This window comes from Megalops cyprinoides, chromosome 21, assembly GCF_013368585.1.
Source record: "Megalops cyprinoides isolate fMegCyp1 chromosome 21, fMegCyp1.pri, whole genome shotgun sequence".
Taxonomy (NCBI): domain Eukaryota; kingdom Metazoa; phylum Chordata; class Actinopteri; order Elopiformes; family Megalopidae; genus Megalops; species Megalops cyprinoides.
The window spans coordinates 64,580-82,022 of NC_050603.1; the positions used below are offsets into that span (position 1 = coordinate 64,580).

The window sequence follows — 17,443 nt, forward strand, 5'->3', positions numbered from 1 at the left end:
TTTGAGGACTTACTGTGCTAATGAGCTGCCTGATATGCAGTTCAGCAATCCCCCTTCAGTCAATGTACATAGTATTCACTACTATAGATACTACTGTAGTTATTTTGCTAATTTGAGTGGTTAGCTATGGATATCATTACTGTATGTAACTAGTGTAACTACTGAATCATGGTGTTGCTTAAATTTCCACAATGTGTGAGGAGTGAGCAGGTGCTGCCTCTCCTGCATCTTCACACTGCAGCAGCAGAGCAAAATGTACATTAAATGCACATGTTCCATAATAGGAATAGCTGGGTTAGAGGTTAGAGGGTTGGGGTTGGGGCTGGAATGGTTGGTTTTCGCTTTGGATGTTTTAACTCATTTTAACATACTTGAATGGCATTCGTACTTCATATATTTCTGAACATACATGATGAACATTTTGGGCAAAATGTGATGATGCAGTTTGTGTCAGTCCAGATAGACCATGTCTGGCCAGCAGGTGGCACTGTGGTTGTTTTTTTTTTGCAATATGCCAAATATTATAATAATACATATATCAATGGATGGACAAGTTTGTCGATCCTCTGAAGGTCACAGAGATGCAATCCATGTGCAGTTTATGGATGAACAGCTGCAGATACAGAGTGAATTCAAAGTGAAACAGAGTATTAGACCTCAACCTCTTTAGGTCAGAAACCACTCAGAGAGAGATGGGACACAGAATTCATACTCCGAAATCTTTGTTAAGTTTGCTGCTAATGGGCCCTAAAATAAATACATATTGGTTCATATAGAGCACATTACCACAAATATCACCAATATTAAAAAATGAGAAGTCTGTAAGAAATATGTTAAGGGTCTCATTTAAAATGGATGTTGCAAATACTCTTGCAGTGGTTTTCACATGCAAGGGGTACCTTAAACTGCTGGCAAAAGTCAGAAAGAATGACCAGATGTGTGTGAAGGTCTAGAGGTCTTTGAGAGGATCCCCTGACTGCTCGGAGGGAGAGGGTCGTTAGTTGCAGCTGCATGACTACAATGATTTTTCTTTTTTCATTAACGGCTCTTGACAGCTTTCTTGTGTTAGACTGAAATTTTGTTAAAGCAACATAATAAAGGACTCTTCAATGCTTTTAAAATGCTTTTCTGTTTTCTCCCCTCACATGTGAGAATGAATGAATTTTGCACTGTGGGTTTTGCACAGTATGGCAAAAAATGAAACAAGCTTTATGTCAACTGAGATAAGAGAATCAAATAAAATTTATCAGTTTCTGATGGTGTAGTAACAGATGTATCTCCAGTATAATGTTTTATGGTTCTTCCTGGGGAGCTGGAGGTGATATAACTGTGAGGAAATCTTCAGGTATGTTACAGCCTCTTACGGCCATGGAGAAACAGGAGGTGTCAGATGTCACCATGACAAAGCAGAATCAGATCTTTTAAGAATGGCAGGAGATGCAGAGATTCATAATTACCAAAAACTACAAACCTGCCTAGTAATAAGGAATTTATATTCCTTTTCACATGAAAAGATGTGTCTGTACACTTGGTTTACAATTTACCAATGCTCGATGTGTCTGATGTGTCTGTTGACGTGGTGCATCATCAATCAGGTGTGAGACAGGGTTATGCAGGTTTTGTTTCACAGAGCAGAATCTGTTGAGTTTTTTTTTTTTTTACAATTTCTCCAGCTTTCTAGAACTGAACCACCATCTAGTCTAAAGATGCAGGAAGGAAATAATACAATGGCATGGCAATCTGAGCTGTTTCAGGTCTGACTAAAAGCAGGTTAGTAGTGTCCTGTGTGCATTGCCCTGCTGGTGGGGAGTGCTGTTTCGCCTCATGCTGTGATGTGATGTGGTCAGACCTCAGGCGGAAGCAGGGCTGAGACCTGCATTGTTGGAAAGGGGCAGGGAGCTGTGTGCAGAGAGGATCTCGTCTGCTGCTGGCCTTACTGATAATGTCTGCATCATTTATCTGCTTTTATGGTTGGAATTACAGCAGATGTTTATAGACTGCAAATAGCTTTCTTAAAATAGTCTGATCTTTGACCCCCGTTTAGGATGTACCAGGATGTCCAGTTAGAGGTTGATGATCTTGTGTCCAGTTTTTTTCTGACATCACTTCCTCCTGAACACACTATTGGGATGGCAGGTATCCCATTCCAAGTGACGGATCAGTGAGGCACAGTCCATACTGGTACAGCACCAAGAGTTTCCGACAGAAATGCCCAGAATTACCCTGAGGTCTGACTCATTACAAATATTCCCTTCTGTGCCATCTACCATCATTTAAGCATTCAGATTTTGCACACAATTTAATATATCCACACATTAAACACCCAAACCTACCAAGTCTTCCCTCTCACAGGTGGAGTTTAGCGGCAGCGGGGTCTCCTGGACTCTCACACTTTAGCATGGGGGCTATGTTCTCTTCAAATGCTAAGGACTAAGGAAGAATAATTAAGGAAACACTGTACAGATTTCAAACATTGCTTGTCCAGTTTGTGTCATGTAATATCACCTAGATTGTTTAGTGTAGCTTGGTTTCATTTGATATCAATATTTTTAATGATGAACATATTTTTTCTAGCATTTCCTCTGACTTACAGAGAGTAAGTACTCAGCCAGTGAAGTAGCCATGCTGAATGAGAGTGACATTGTTTATTTACTCAGCAGAAGAAGCAGACAGCCATCCTCACGCTGAGGCCAAGAGACTGACAGGCTTCCCACACTCCTGCAGCCTCCATGTGCTTTAGTGTCAGTCCTTCTGTGACTGTCACGGTGTGTGAATTCCGTGGATGCTTCGCTCTTTCAGGACACAGAACAACTCAGGTGCTGTTTGGCTACAGGCCCATCGGTCAGTTATGGGGTGACCTGCCTCATCATGGGTGAGTATTTCAATCCAAATCACAGACCCCCCCAGGTTTGCTCTGATCTGAGACTAATAATGCAGTGGAAGGCATGAATAAGTTGCAAGTAGCTAAATAGCTTTTTAATTCCTCATATTTTCTCTTTCAGATCATCTTTGGTTGTCAGGCAGATACTTTCCATTTTTCCTGTCTTAGGGAATTTTCTCTCTTGAGTCATTTGTGTGACACATTACTGTTTGTAATCTGTTCCATTAGAAGATCGTACTGTCTACAGAGTCTTGTAGTCTCATTCCCTTTCATTAGAGTCAAGAGTCTTTTATTGTCATATGCACAGTGAAAATGTGTTGTTACACCATACAATGAAATTCTTACTTTGTTGGTCCTCCTTTAGCACACTACCATAAAGAATTTTTTTTTTATTTTAAGTAGAAAATAAAATATAAAAAGATCTATACACAAAGAACACTAGAATATAAAATATATGTACACCAGTGTATTATAAATATGTAAACATATAGTTGTGATATAGTTGTGCACTATTGTGCAAAGCGGACATAGAGAGCATTGTGCATATGCTCCTGAGATGTGTTTTATATGATATTGCACTTATCGCTGTAAGGGAGTTCACCGGTGTTCAGAGTTAGGTTGATTGGGAAGTGCACTGTGCGTTCACAAGCCTGATGGCCTGTGGAAAGAAGCTGTTTGTTACTCTTGTAGTCCTAGACTTTTGTACACTTTTGTAGCGTCTGCCTGATGGCAGGAGTGTGTTGGGGGTGCGTGCTGTCCTTGATGATGCTGCATGCCCTTCTGACGCCCACAGTGACGTTTCAGCATGTAATGTGGTGGAGTTAGAATGTAGAGAGAGTTAGAGTGTAAATAACAGTGGACTTCAGCACTCTTTTTGAGAAAACAAGACATTTTTTCTGAATGTCAGTGGAGTTGGGTTAATAGTTAACGTGTGAGATGTTTCACAGACCGGCTCCACTGGAGTTAATGATTTCAGACTCCAAGGACAGAGCCCAGCATGGGGAGCAGTAAACAGTAAACGCATAACAGATACTTACTCAGATACGTACTTCCAACGAGCGGGGGCCACTCGTTGCCATAGCAGGGGAAACACTCTGGCCTGGTTCAGCTGGGTCTGTTATGTCATCTGAGAATAGAGGTGGGTGGGCTAGCCAGGGCGTTTCATCACACTGCTCTCAGCAGCTGCTGAGCGGCTCGGAGGACACCAGCGGGGGGCACCTGTTCTCTGTGCGTGTGTGTGTGTGTGTGTGTGGCTGTGCAATAATAATAATAATAATAATACCATGCATGTTTGGGAGGTTAGGGTTAGGGTGTGTGTGGGAGATTAGGGTTAGGATTAGGGTTAGAGCAAGAGTGTTCATGATCCTCACAGCGTGGGGTATAAAGCTGTTTAGAAGCCTGGTGGTCCTGGTACGGATGCTTCTGTATCTCCTCCCCGATGGCAGGAGGGAAAACAGGCTGTGGGAGGGGTGGTTGGGGTCCTTGGTGATGCTGGAGGCTCTGCGGGTGTAGCGCTGGTTGAAGATCTCCAGCAGGGATGGGAGAGGGGCACCAGTGATCTTCCCCACTGTTCTCACTATCCCGTTCAGATGTTTCTGTTCAGAAGTTGTGCAGTTTCCGAACCAGGCAGTGATACAGTAGGTAAGAACACTTTCAGTGGTGCCCCTGTAGAAGGTGGTGAGGGCCGGAATGGGAAGGCTGGCCTGCTTGAGCCTCTGGAGAGGATGGAGCCGCTGTTGGGCCTTGGTGTTGGTGGTTGAGGACAGATCGTCTGCCAGGTGTGAGGATTAGGGTTAGGGTGTGCATGGGAGGTTAGGGTTAGGATTAGGGTTAGCGTGTGTTTGGGAGGGTTAGGGTTAGGGTTAGGGTATGTGTGGGAGGGTTAGGGCTGCATTTCCCTCCCCCTGTATGAGTCACAGTCAGACAAGCTTAAATGTCACAACAGGCAGTTTTCAAGGTTGGATGAAAAGAGGGTTTAGAATTACAACTGTTATCTATCCATTGTGGCGGCAGTGTAGCATAGTGGTTAATGGTCAACCACCAGATCCTCCTGTCTGAGCTGTCGGCCCTGGGAATCACTGGAATGGCCCTGGAATGGTTCTCCTCCTACCTCAGAGGTCGCTCCTACCACGTCTCCTGGCAGGGCTCCACCTCCTCGCCCCGGTTCCTGAAGACAGGCGTTCCACAAGGTTCAGTGCTGGGACCACTCCTGTTCTCCATCTACACCAGAACACTTGGAGAGGTCATAACAGTACCTGGCCTGTCGTATCATTCATATGCAGATGAAACACAGCTGATCATTTCCTTCCCTCCCGAGATGGACATCACTCCTCAAGTATCATCTTGGGTTGGATGAACAAGTAACAGTTCAAACTGAACATTGACAAGACTGACTGAGATAGTGTATGTCCCAGCATACATGTATCCTCCAAGGAACCTCTCAATATGCTTTCACAATGCAAAGGTAATGGCAACCACAGCTGCCAAAAACCTAGAGGTAACCTTGGACAGGAATCTATCTTTCAAAGAGCATATTGCAGCCACATCCAGGACCTGCAGATTCCTTTTATTCAACATCAGGAAGATGAGATCCTACCTCTCCCAATACACAGCTCAAGTGGTGATCCAGACTCTCATCCTGTCAGGTCTGGACTGCTGCAACTCGCTGCTTGTTGGCCTCCCAGCATATGCAATCCAACCACTGCAGCTCATCCAGAACGCAGCAGCCCAATTCTCCAAGCAGGCCCATGTGACACTTCTCCTTGAGTCCCTCCACTGGCTCCAGGTTGCAGCAAGGATCAAGTACAGTGATAATATTTTTTATACTATACTTCCAGGGCGCGGTACGGCTGCTCACCCAGTGCTTCACATCGGTGGTTTGTTTGTTTTAACTTTGTCGGGAACGTTTGCACTAACCTTGTAACGATAACTGAACAAGCGGTTTTAAAAATATGGAACTATTAAATGCTTGGATAGCGAGTTATATCGGGCTGCTGCTGTTTTCGGCGAATAGTGTCTCAACCAGTGGACATGACACGCACGCCGTTCTCACCTATGGCAGACATCAGCTGCTGACGCTCCAGGCCCACGCTGGCAATTTTAAATATCCCATTCCGATGGGCTGTACAAAGATCCTGAGACACAGCGGGCGGTGGAAAGCATCCAGAAGGAAAACAAAGATCAAGAAAAGGGGATCTAGAGGAGGTGTACGCACGAGATTGAGGAGACGCGGCTCCAGAGTTCCTCTCCCCACTATCACCTTATCAAATGTGCGATCTCTCAACAACAAAGTTGATGAGTTAACAGTGAGACTGAGCCTTGAAACAGACTTTAAACTATGCAACCTCATCTGCCTAACAGAGACATGGCTAAAGCCAGAAACAACGGTTTCCATTGCTGGATATACAACTATAAGGGCAGAGAGAGAGGAGCACCTGTTGAGGAAATCAATCGGCGGAGGATTGTGCATATTCATGGACAACAACTGGGCCACACAGATGAACATTCAGGAACAAGTCTGCACCCCGGATTACGAAATCCTGACTGTTGTTTCGGCCTTTCTATCTACCAAGGGAATTTGGACAGATGACAATTATCCTGACGTATGGTCCTGGACCAAAACATCAAGAGGCTGCAGGTAGGATAGCTGAAAGCTATAACGCTGCACTCACACGCTCTCCAGATCATCCAGTGTTCGTCCTCGGGGACTTTAACAACTGTGATCTAGCCCATGAACTCCCCACGCTCTATCAGTATATTGACTGTCCGATGAGATGCACTAGAATTCTCGATCAGTGCTTCGGTAACATTCCAGACGCATAGAGCGCTATGTCGTGCGCCACTAGGGAAGTCAGATCACAGTGTTATCCACCTGCTTCCGAAATATAGAGCCAAAGTTAAACGAGAGCAACCTGTGGTGAAAGAGATTCAGGTATGGGATGAAAGGAGTCAGGAGATGCTACAGGACTGTTTTGGAATCACAGACTGGCAAATGTTTTTTGACTGCTGTAGTGATGTTGATGAATTAACAGAGACTATAACTGAATATATGAAATTCTGTGAGGATAATGTTACTATCAATTAGAGTTACCAATTACCAATCAATTACAGTATTTCCAAATAAGTTGGAGGCCTCAGCAGAAATGTGTATTATGGAGAGGAGAACTGCTTTTATTAATGGGGATCAGGACCTTGTGAAGTCAAAGAGGAGGGAATTGAGGCCAATCTTAAGGAAGAATAGGCTGAAATATAAAGAGAAGGTGGAGAGTCAGCTCTGCTCTGGGAGCGCCAGAGAGGCCTGGAATGGACTCAGTGTAAATGGGCAGGGAGCGAAAAAAACAGGGGCTCTTAGAAAACAAAGGAGTATCATTTGTCAATGACCTGAATCAATTTTATTCAAGATTTGATAATCCCTTATGCACTGATACTGATGAATTCAATTTTGATGCTTTTATTAACACAACAGCACACTCGCCAATTGTATTGATAGAGACAGAGGTAGCCGCCAGCTTGGCCAGCGTTAAACCATGTAAAGCACCTGGTCCGGACGGACTCAGGGGCAGGGTGATCAAGACATGCAGATTTGAGCTAACAGCAGTTTTTACAAAATTATTTCAACTCTTACTGAATAATCATGCTGTTCCAAGACTATGGAAAATATCCAATATCATCCCTGTCCCTAAGAAGCCAAGAGCTACAGAGCTTAATGACTTTAGACCTGTTGCGCTGACCAGTATCCTGTGCAAATGTATGGAGAGGGTCATAGCTAACCATCTTTCAACATCACTTAGTGAATATGTTGACCCACTCCAGTTTGCGTATAAGAAGGGCCGGGGTACTGGTGGCGCAACAATGACACTGATGAACACTGTCAGTAAACACCTGCAACAGTCTAAGAGTTATGCCAGAATCTTATTTATCGATTTTAGCTCAGACCTCAATTGTATGCAGAAACATATTCTGATTAAAAGACTCTGTGATATTAATACTAACAGCAACATTGTACAGTGGATTAAGGAATTCCTGACAGACCATCCACAGAGAGTGAGGTGCAGTGGCTTCTCCTCTGATACTGTAATACTAAAAACAGGGGCGCCTCAAGGCTGCATGTTATCACCTGTTTTGTTCTCTCTATACACTAAAGAAATGCAAATTATGAACTCTACCTGTCATTTATATAAATATGCTGATGATATGGTGCTGGTTGGCCTTATGCAGGCAGGGAATACAGTCAATCAATCTACATATTTCCACTGTATTGGGGAGCTTACAAAATGGTGTCATGACAGTGCTCTTTTCATCAATGGAAAAAAGACCAAGGAACTGGTGATTACAAGATTGCACAATGCCTGCCAGGATTCACTTGTTATGATTCATGATGAGCCTGTAGAAAAGGTAGAGAAGTTTAAATATTTAGGAACTTTCTTTGACTGCACTTTAAGTTTTACAGGGAACACAGAGTACATTTTTAAAAAAGCAATGCAAAGTCTATATTTAATCAGAAAATTAGATTCATATGAGGTTAGCAGGACATTCTAGAGACCGTGTACAGAAGCCTTGTGGAAACCTTTAATATGCATACATGGTATGGGAATCTTGGGGATAAGAAGAGAAACAGACTTGCAAGAATAGTAAGCATGGCTAGTAAAATTATTGGGAGAGACCAGAAACGATTGGGACACACTTACGAAACACAGATGAGACAAAAAGCCCAACAAATCCTGTCTGATTGCACACATCCCCTGTTCAAAGAATTCATTAAACTGCCCTCAGGAAGACGTTATAGAGCCGCAACAGCAACTAAGAACATCTACAAAAAATCATTCATACCAAGTCCAGTAACATTGCTTAACTCACAATAGGCCACTCATATGGAATCCATATTCATTTATACTGCTGTTTGTTTCGTGTATGTGTACTATTTATTAACTGTGTTTTATTGTATTTATTGTGTCTGTATTTTTAACAACTACCTGTGGAGCCAAAGACAAATTTCCACATTTGTGGACAATAAAGTCATATGATATTATTATTATATTATATTATTCAAGACCTTGCTACTAACATTTAAGGGACTTAACGGATCAGCAATACATACAGGACATGGTCAAGCCCTACAAGCCAGTAAGAGTGCTGCGCTCTGCTACCTCGGGTCGCCTCTGTGTCCTGAAATACAAGGGGAGCATCTCTTGGAACCGCCTCTTCTCAGTACTGGCTCCACGCTGGTGGAATGAGCTTCCTGCCGAGATTCGTACAACAGACTTCCTGGGTACCTTCAAAAGAATACTCATCTTTTCAAGCTGTATCTCTAGTGTACCTTCCTCTCTATCTATCCTATCCATCCCTATGAAATATTTAAAAAAGCACTCTACATTACTTTAGCACTTAACTCAGTATCTTACTGACCTCTTGTAAGAGTTCTCGATAACTACTTGTTGCACGGTGATGCATTTATTTGGAAGTTGCTTGGGTAAGAGCATCTGCTAAATGATGTAATGTAATGGTTAAGGAGCTGGACCCATGACTGAAAGGTTGCTGGTTCAATTCCCCACTGGGGTACTGCTGCTGTACCCTTGAGCAAGGTACTTAACCCAAAATTCCCTCAGTAAATATCCAGCTGTATAAATGGATAAAATTGTAAAACCCTGTTACCTGTGTAAGTTCTGGATAAGAGTGTCTGCTAAATGCCCATAATGTAATGTAAAGTCCATCCAGGTCCCATTCAAGATTCAGCTGCAATTCATAATTAAACAAGGTATAGTTTTCCCCACAGAAACCCATATCATAAGGACACAGGACCACTTCATATGCCTGAAAACCCTAGCTGTGGATGCAGACATATATACAGTGTGTAAGAAACACAAACAATGGAAATAAATTTTAATCAGAGAGAAAACAAAAATAGATTATTTGGCACATAGGATTATGACATGTGTTTGGCACTGTACATTTTTAAGGTAATTGGTCTTTTAGAGTAATGCTACACAAAAACAATTACTAAAACAAACAGTTATTGTGCTGTATACTGCTATGATAACACTGTCAGTGCAGTGGTAGTGGGCTGTGGAACATCGCATCCGCACTCTGCCTCTCACTGTGCAGAAGCCATCACACCGACACAAGGCACAACCTCAGCCCCAGGGACAAACACATTACAAATGATGTAACTTCATTTCAAAGTCAAATTTGTCATTTACATACTCAATATAATTTAACACAGATATCTCTGTCTGCCCTTCAGGTGATAATATTGTGTTCAGGTACATATACATATGAACACAGGCTGAACACATTATTATGAATACACCTTTGTCTGCCAGAGGTCCACCCAGGAAGGCTTTACTGTCCTTTACTGTTGTGAAAGATGAGAGGACGTGAGGAAATGCTGTGGGTGGTCTTGATGGGGTGGGGTTCTGCACAGCCACACCCCCTGCTGCAGGGCAGGGCTCCTGTACATTTCGGAGGTATAGCCTTCATTAAGGTAGGGGTTGGGGCTGCGCTGCTCTGATCTGCACCTCCCCTGCAGGAACCTGATGAACCTGTAGAGGGCAACCAGGGGAATGAAGATACAGGGCACAGCGGACAGAAGCACGCAGATGGCAAACACCCAGTCAGGGTATGGCTGCACGTCTGGAGACGGGAAATCCACCTGCAGAGACCAGACAGGTGAGTCAGCAGCTGGGGGACACACCTGAGCTTCACACAACCTCCTCCCGTCATTTCCCACTGTACCCTGCTCATCTTCTGCTGGACTGCGATACTGATTCAGAGTTTGATTTGCTCTGATATGAAGCCTGTGATACTGATTCAGAGTTTGATTTGCTTTGATATGAAGCCTGTGATACTGATTCAGAGTTTGATTTGCTCTGATATGAAGCCTGTGATACTGATTCAGAGTTTGATTTACTCTGATATGAAGCCTGTGATACTGATTCAGAGTTTGATTTGCTCTGATATGAAGCCTGTGATACTGATTCAGAGTTTGATTTGCTCTGATATGAAGCCTGTGATACTTATTCAGAGTTTGATTTGCTCTGATATGAAGCCTGTGATACTGATTCAGAGTTTGATTTGCTCTGATATGTAACCAGTTATATTGATTCAGAGCTTGGTTTGATGTGAGATATGCGATGCTGTCTGAGAGTCAGATCAGTGCATACGTAGTCAGGGTTCCAGGCAGGGTAGGTGGGGTGATCCGCGGCCTGGACCACCACATAGGCCAGGAGAACGACCAGCAGCATGAGGGGGCTGATCACCCTCCAGCAGGCATGCCAGAAGATGCTGGGCTTCCGCCCGGTCATCACCCGGATGTCCTCACTAAACCTGCAGACACAAGGAAGGCATCTATCTGCTGCTCCCTAAGAGGGTCCAACATGTAGAATTAAAAATGGAAAACAATTTATAACACTTCACACTGGACTGAAAAACCTAAAAAATAGACATTTAACAGAAAAGAAATGGAGGGATTAAGACTATGGGAATATATGATTTATACACAAAACCATACAAAAATCAAAAACTTTTGGATTGTTATTGATATTATAAATACCTGATGGGATGAGCGCAACTGTATTACTATACATATATTTTTTAGTTTTCAAATGTATTTACTGTAAAGGTGATCTTCAGCAGAGGAATTTTGTCCTGTATTGAAGTGCTGTGTGAGTGTGTCAGCATCCAGGTGAGTGGTTGTTATGGTTACAGTTCTGTATTCAGGAATATTCTGGAATGCCAGATTGGATGAAGCACCAGCAGGTACCTGTTAATACCGTAGACGTACACCACACCTACGATCTCGAAGAAGGCGATAACAAGCAGGGGGACGGAGCCTACGTAGGCGTTGAAGATCTCCAGCCAGTAGTTTCCCGAGCCGAGAGTGAAAATCAGCGCCATGGCAAAGCAGGCCAGGCAGATTATTCCTGAGAGAATGAGGAGATGAGTGGAGAGTCAATAAGAGAGAAAATAAATTCATCTGAAGTGACAGCAGCAGCAGGCTGGCTGCATTCAGAGCCTGGATGTGAGTGTATCTGTACCTGTAAAGACCTCTTTGGGCAGCCACTTGGGCACCATGTTGAGGTCCAGCAGGGGTGTCAGGACACCTTCTAGGTTGCCGAACATGGATGACAGGCCCAGGCTGAACAGCATGATGAAGAAGAGCACCGCCCACACCTGTGACGCCGGCATTTCTATCACAGCCTCCGTGAACACAATGAAGGCCAGCCCTGTCCCAGAGGCACTCTGCACAGGAGAGCACAGTCTAACACACACTGCACAGGACAGCACAGTCTGCACAGAAGAGTACAGTCTAACACACACACTGCACAGGAGAGCACAGTCTGCACAGAAGAGTACAGTCTAACATACACACTGCACAGGAGAGCACAGCCTAAAGCACACACTGCACAATACACAGCGAGTACATTCACACACTGTGTGTGCACACATTACACACATACATGTCCTGTGCATTTACACTCACACTTTTTTCACAACCGGAAAAGGCACAGATGCAAGCTAGCTAGCAAGATACAAGCAGATATCATACCATGAACCTATACAACGACCTTCCTGTCAATAAGCATAAAGTCACGTAGCAATCAAATACCTGGCCCAGGAAGGTGTTGATGTCGCACTGCTTCAGGTCAAGGCTGGACACTCTGTCAGAGTGTGTGGCGTTTAGGTCATGCAGCCAGGCATCGTAGTTCTCATATGTTATGTTCTGATCGCTGATGTCAAATTCATCCGTCAAAATCAAGATATTCCTGCAAAATGACAGACAACTAGTCCTTCAGTTTTGTTCATAATCTTGAGGTATAATGCTTCCACAATCACATTTTAAGGTGAAGTGCCGGCCCAGACTCCTGGAGGACACAGACAGACCTGTCCAGGCAGGTGTTGTAGTTGGAATAAGCCTTGAAGCCCAGGATTGCAAAGATGGGGATGGAGGCGTAGAGAGACGTGGCACTGTTAATACACCCCACGATAAGAGCATCCCGCTCACAGTTATTGCTGAAAAACAAAACAACAAACTTTAATCTTCACATCCTAACAAGGTGCTGGAATCACATATTCAACAACTCACAGAGACAATTCAAATACTTACTGTTGCCACTGTTGCCACTCCTCCACACTGGTAGACTTTTACTGAAGTAGTCTGGTAAAGTACCTCACTACAAGCCTAAAACCCATCTTACTTGTGAAATTCTAGAAAGATCATTTACATTTAGTCATTTAGCAGATGTTATTCTTATTCTACTGAGTGCCATAGGAGGGCTAAGAGCAAATTTCAGTATTAATCAAACCAAAATGCAGTTTGAACAGTTTTCAATCTGCAGTGGAATATGGTCAACGATTCAGCATTCTGAGTGTTGTGGAGAGCTCATTCCATTGCTAACCCTAACCCTAATGCTAATGCTAACCCTAACCCGTATCAAAGAGGGTCCATTATTTATTTATCCTTTGTATTACCAGATACAATTAATTCAGTACCATCTGTCTTTTACAAGACACCTGGTGGAGAGAATAATTTGGAGAGGGAATTATGGGATTATTAGAATCCTAGATTGAAAGAGCCTGATTGGGAATCCAGACAGCCACAGAGAATCAGGGCCTCATAATGACTGATCCAAAAGACAGCATCTCCTACAGCACAGTGTCCCCAGCACTAATATCCTGCATGGTCCCGAGGGAAGGTGGCCACTACTGCCCCAACAGCCCCATTCCCAGCAGAAGCCTTCTCAGGAGGTTTTCACCATGCCCAGCCCTAGGTATCTTCAGCTGTCAGGCAGAATTGCATGGTACTACCGTGGTAATACCATCACACAATTCTTCATTAAATTAACTGCATATAAATTCAGAACTCCAAACAGAATCAGCGTGTTACAGGAAGAAAGCGAAAGGGCAGGGCTTACTTCTGAGGGTTATAGCTGGAGAAGGCGATGAGGCCTCCAAAAGCCAATGACAAGGAGAAGAAGATCTGAGTGGCAGCATCCAGCCACACCCTTGGGTTTTTCAGTGTTTCCCACTGCCGTCAAGAAAAAAATTCTTAAATCTTCCAGAGCTGTGTTCATATAAAAATAATGAATTTTTGTGCACAATATTTCTGTACTAGTACTTCCATCAAAACTATCAACTACCACAGCCTCAGTATTAGTCTCTGTGTCACACTAAAGCTGAGTGTGCGTTAGGGTTATGGGTAGGTTCACCTCCCAAGTGAAGATGTAGACTGATGGAAAGTAAGCACATATACACACTCCACATTCACACACCACTCACGCTAATACACTAATTAACAATGCAAACGTGTGAACACATACACTCATGCACACACCTCACATAGACACACAGGTGCGAGACTCACATCGGGGGTGAAGAGGTAGGAGAGCCCGACAGTGGCCCCTGGCAGGGTCAGGGCTCGCACCAGAAAGATGGTGAGGACCAAATAAGGGAATGTTGATGTAATGTACACAGCCTGAGCACAAACAGCACAAACAGTGACATCACAAAAAGCTAACTAATCTATCACAGATACAGTCACGGAATAAAGTGTGTGTCAGACAGGCTCACTAATCTATTACAAAGACACTATTCGGATATATTGTATGAACTGTATCTGCAAGAAAGTCCTCAGAAGTTGTGGACTGTCATGGCAACATAATTCCAACCTTGCCAATGGTCTCAATGCCTCGGATGAAGCAGATGTAGACGATACTCCAAGCTGTCGCCAGACACACAACCATCCACCACTGCAGAGACCCGCTGGTCTCCACATTGGGAGTAATGTTTAACGTCTCTCGGTACCAGAAGTAATTCACAGATGTGCTTTCAACACACTCAGTCACGTAGCCTTCAGTGGGATTACAGTCACAATAAAAAGGTTTTCATTAGTTCAATTTTCATAAGTATCCAGACAATTAAGTGCTTAGTGGTTTGTAAAGATATAAAACTAAAAAGAAGAAAATCTCAGGTGTGCATGTGAAATGCAGCTGAGAAGCAGCCACGGGTACCAGTGGAGTTAGAGATGAGTGGACAGTCCCTCCAGGGCAGCGGCTCCTGAAAGGAGTGGAAGAAGTACCACAGGACCCAGGCCAGAATGGTGTTATAGAACAGACCAACCAGGAAAGACACCATCATTGAAGCCACACCTGCACACAAAGAAGCAACTGGATCAGAAACCATTCAATGAACTGTGTTTCTAAAGGGGCCTCTGAACTGTGAGCTACACCATGGAGAGAGACTGTTAATCACAATGAAGGTCATGCAGGCATACCTACTCCTCCCAGGTAAGGGGAGATGGAGTTCCACACACCGATGCTCCCCAGCCGCAGCCTCTGCCCGATGGCCAACTCCAGGTACAGCAGCGGCAACCCCTCGAACACCAGCGCAACCAGGTACGGAATGAGGAACGCACCTGCAAGGTCAGAGCTGTCATCTGGAGACCAGACAGAGCTGCAAAGTCCTTTTTAAATGGTGAACATTTCTATTTACCATCACAGTTCTGCACTGCAAAAGCTAACTGGCATCTTCAAACACGCACCCTTCTTCCTTTCGGCTGATGGATGTCAGGTGTAATCGTTTGAAATGTGCAGTTACTCTACACACAGTGGAATCCAGACTCCATCATCAGCCAGCGATTGGCTACATAAGGAACATTGGCTGTGGGGTTTTCTGTGTCTCCTTAAATGTTCTTGTAGGGTAAATGTTACGAACTTTAGAGGTTTTTGTAAGTTAAACTGGTTTACAGACAATGGAACCTGGTGCTCTCCTATTGTTCTATTTTTGGTAATTTTAGCAATCAGACAGACTGTTAATTATAGTTAATTACAGTTCGCTAGTGTGTATGTGGGCTTTCCATCAGCTAATCAGCAATTTTGCAAGAAATAAAGCCAACTATGTGAATACTAATAAGCTAGTTAGCAAGTGATTGTTGTAGGGTAGTAATTACTAAGTTAGACTGACTTGTTAGGTAATATATGGATACTAGATAACACACTGCTAGTCAACTAGCTAACTGAGGTTGCTTAATACATGGCTAACTTTGCTTTCAGTTGTTGTGAGAAGTTGCAGTAAGTGACTGACACATAAAAAGATAGCTTGAAAGGAAAGGTGTTCTCAAAGGACTTCTTTTACAACAAAACAAGCAACACCATTCCCATGAAATAAAGACAAAGGCTAGTTTCCACACTGAAATTATTTGGCGAGTATGGCTGTGGAATAGAACAGGAGGTGACCTACCTCCCCCATAGATCTGACACAGGTAAGGGGAGCACCTACCTCCCCCATAGATCTGACACAGGTAAGGGGAGCACCTACCCCCCCCATAGATCTGACACAGGTAAGGGGAGCACCTACCTCCCCCATAGATCTGGCACAGGTAAGGGAAGCGCCACACGTTGCCGAGACCCACAGCGAATCCGATACAGGTGAGCAGGTACTGAGCTTTGTTGTCCCATTTGGGTCGTTCCTCGCCGCTGCTGCAGGCTTCACCTTGGGCCACACCTGTGCTGATACCTTTGTCACCCATCCTCTGTGCCTGGGCTCAGTGCTCTGCTCCCGTGGGCTTCTGTGCTTTCATTGGCAGATGCATCACAGAAGCCTCATTTATATATTTTGGCGTGATTGGCACAAGGAAGAGAGCAGGTAATCTGACCGTCATTCAGGCCTCCTTGTTTGCTCCAAATCTGATTGTATACCAGCTTAATGGATAACTTAACGATACTGTGTTATAACTGTCCACAGGTAAAAGCACCAGGCTGCAATAATGACCTCTGTTTCAATCTACATAAATGGTTGCTTGAACTCTGTGGCCAAAGTCATTATATTTTATTACATTTTTATATGTATGTAAAATTTAAATGAAAGAGCATTTTGTCAGGTTTAAAGACATAAATGAGTCACCAAATTCCTCAAAGTCCTTCTTAATCTTAAAACAAATAAATCACAAAGTTCCAGGGAGAGGGAGATGGAGCCTCTGTCAGCTGCATAATGTTTAATCTCACAGCAGAATTATCGCCACGTGATGTTCCTCTCCGCCCAGGCTGCAGCTGCTTCCTTTCGAATTCGAATTAACTGAATCAAATTCAGTGCAGGGATGCAAACAGCAAGAAAATCACTGTTAGATGTCATGTCATTTCAGCTAAGAAATCTCACCCATGTTAAATTCCATATAATCACTTTCTCAGATGTGTTCACACATAGTGACAACACATTTTCTTAACTTTAATACCTTTAACTTTTCATCCTTCAGTTTCCACATGACTTAATCACACAGCAGCACATGCTCTGCCAGTGGTGATTGCTGGTATTTCTACTTTTCTTTAGGAGATAAAACATTTTTCTTGCAAATTTTAGTTTGATCTGAATAATCCAGACTCTGATTACATTGTGTATATGCATTTTATTCAGTACTTAAATAATGATCCATATCAATAGTATAGTTAAGAATCTGGTCTATTTCTTACATATACCGTACAACTGCTGTTAGATTTCAGACATGAAAAACAATGTCTTAACTTTCCCCATGTTCTTATTACACTGTCATTCCTTTATTCAAAACAGGACATC

General features: G+C 43.5%; 1 protein-coding gene across 1 annotated transcript; it reads right to left on the reverse strand.

Moving 5' to 3' along the window:
* Positions 1-949: 949 nt before the first annotated feature.
* On the reverse strand, positions 950-16,403 carry slc6a18 (solute carrier family 6 member 18). Its single transcript, XM_036516042.1, has 15 exons — positions 16,232-16,403; positions 15,150-15,290; positions 14,887-15,024; positions 14,545-14,726; positions 14,241-14,351; positions 13,792-13,904; positions 12,761-12,889; positions 12,486-12,642; positions 11,914-12,118; positions 11,640-11,799; positions 11,041-11,203; positions 10,308-10,529; positions 5,934-6,015; positions 4,252-4,652; positions 950-976 (listed from the first exon to the last, which is right to left on the reverse strand). Exons 1-15 carry the CDS (start codon positions 16,401-16,403, stop codon positions 950-952), a joined length of 2,403 nt encoding a protein of 800 aa, XP_036371935.1.
* Positions 16,404-17,443: the final 1,040 nt, after the last annotated feature.

What these genes read in the sequence shown, in the direction of transcription:
- slc6a18 (XM_036516042.1), bottom strand. Translation starts at nt 16,403, where the DNA reads ATGGGTGACAAAGGTATCAGCACAGGTGTGGCCCAAGGTGAAGCCTGC. An exon ending in GCATTGAGACCATTGGCAAG is followed by an intron (nt 14,352 to 14,544) that starts GTTGGAATTATG and finishes GTTTGTGCTCAG; the next exon opens with GCTGTGTACATTACATCAAC. An exon ending in TCCAGCTATAACCCTCAGAA is followed by an intron (nt 12,890 to 13,791) that starts GTAAGCCCTGCC and finishes TTTGTTTTTCAG; the next exon opens with CAATAACTGTGAGCGGGATG.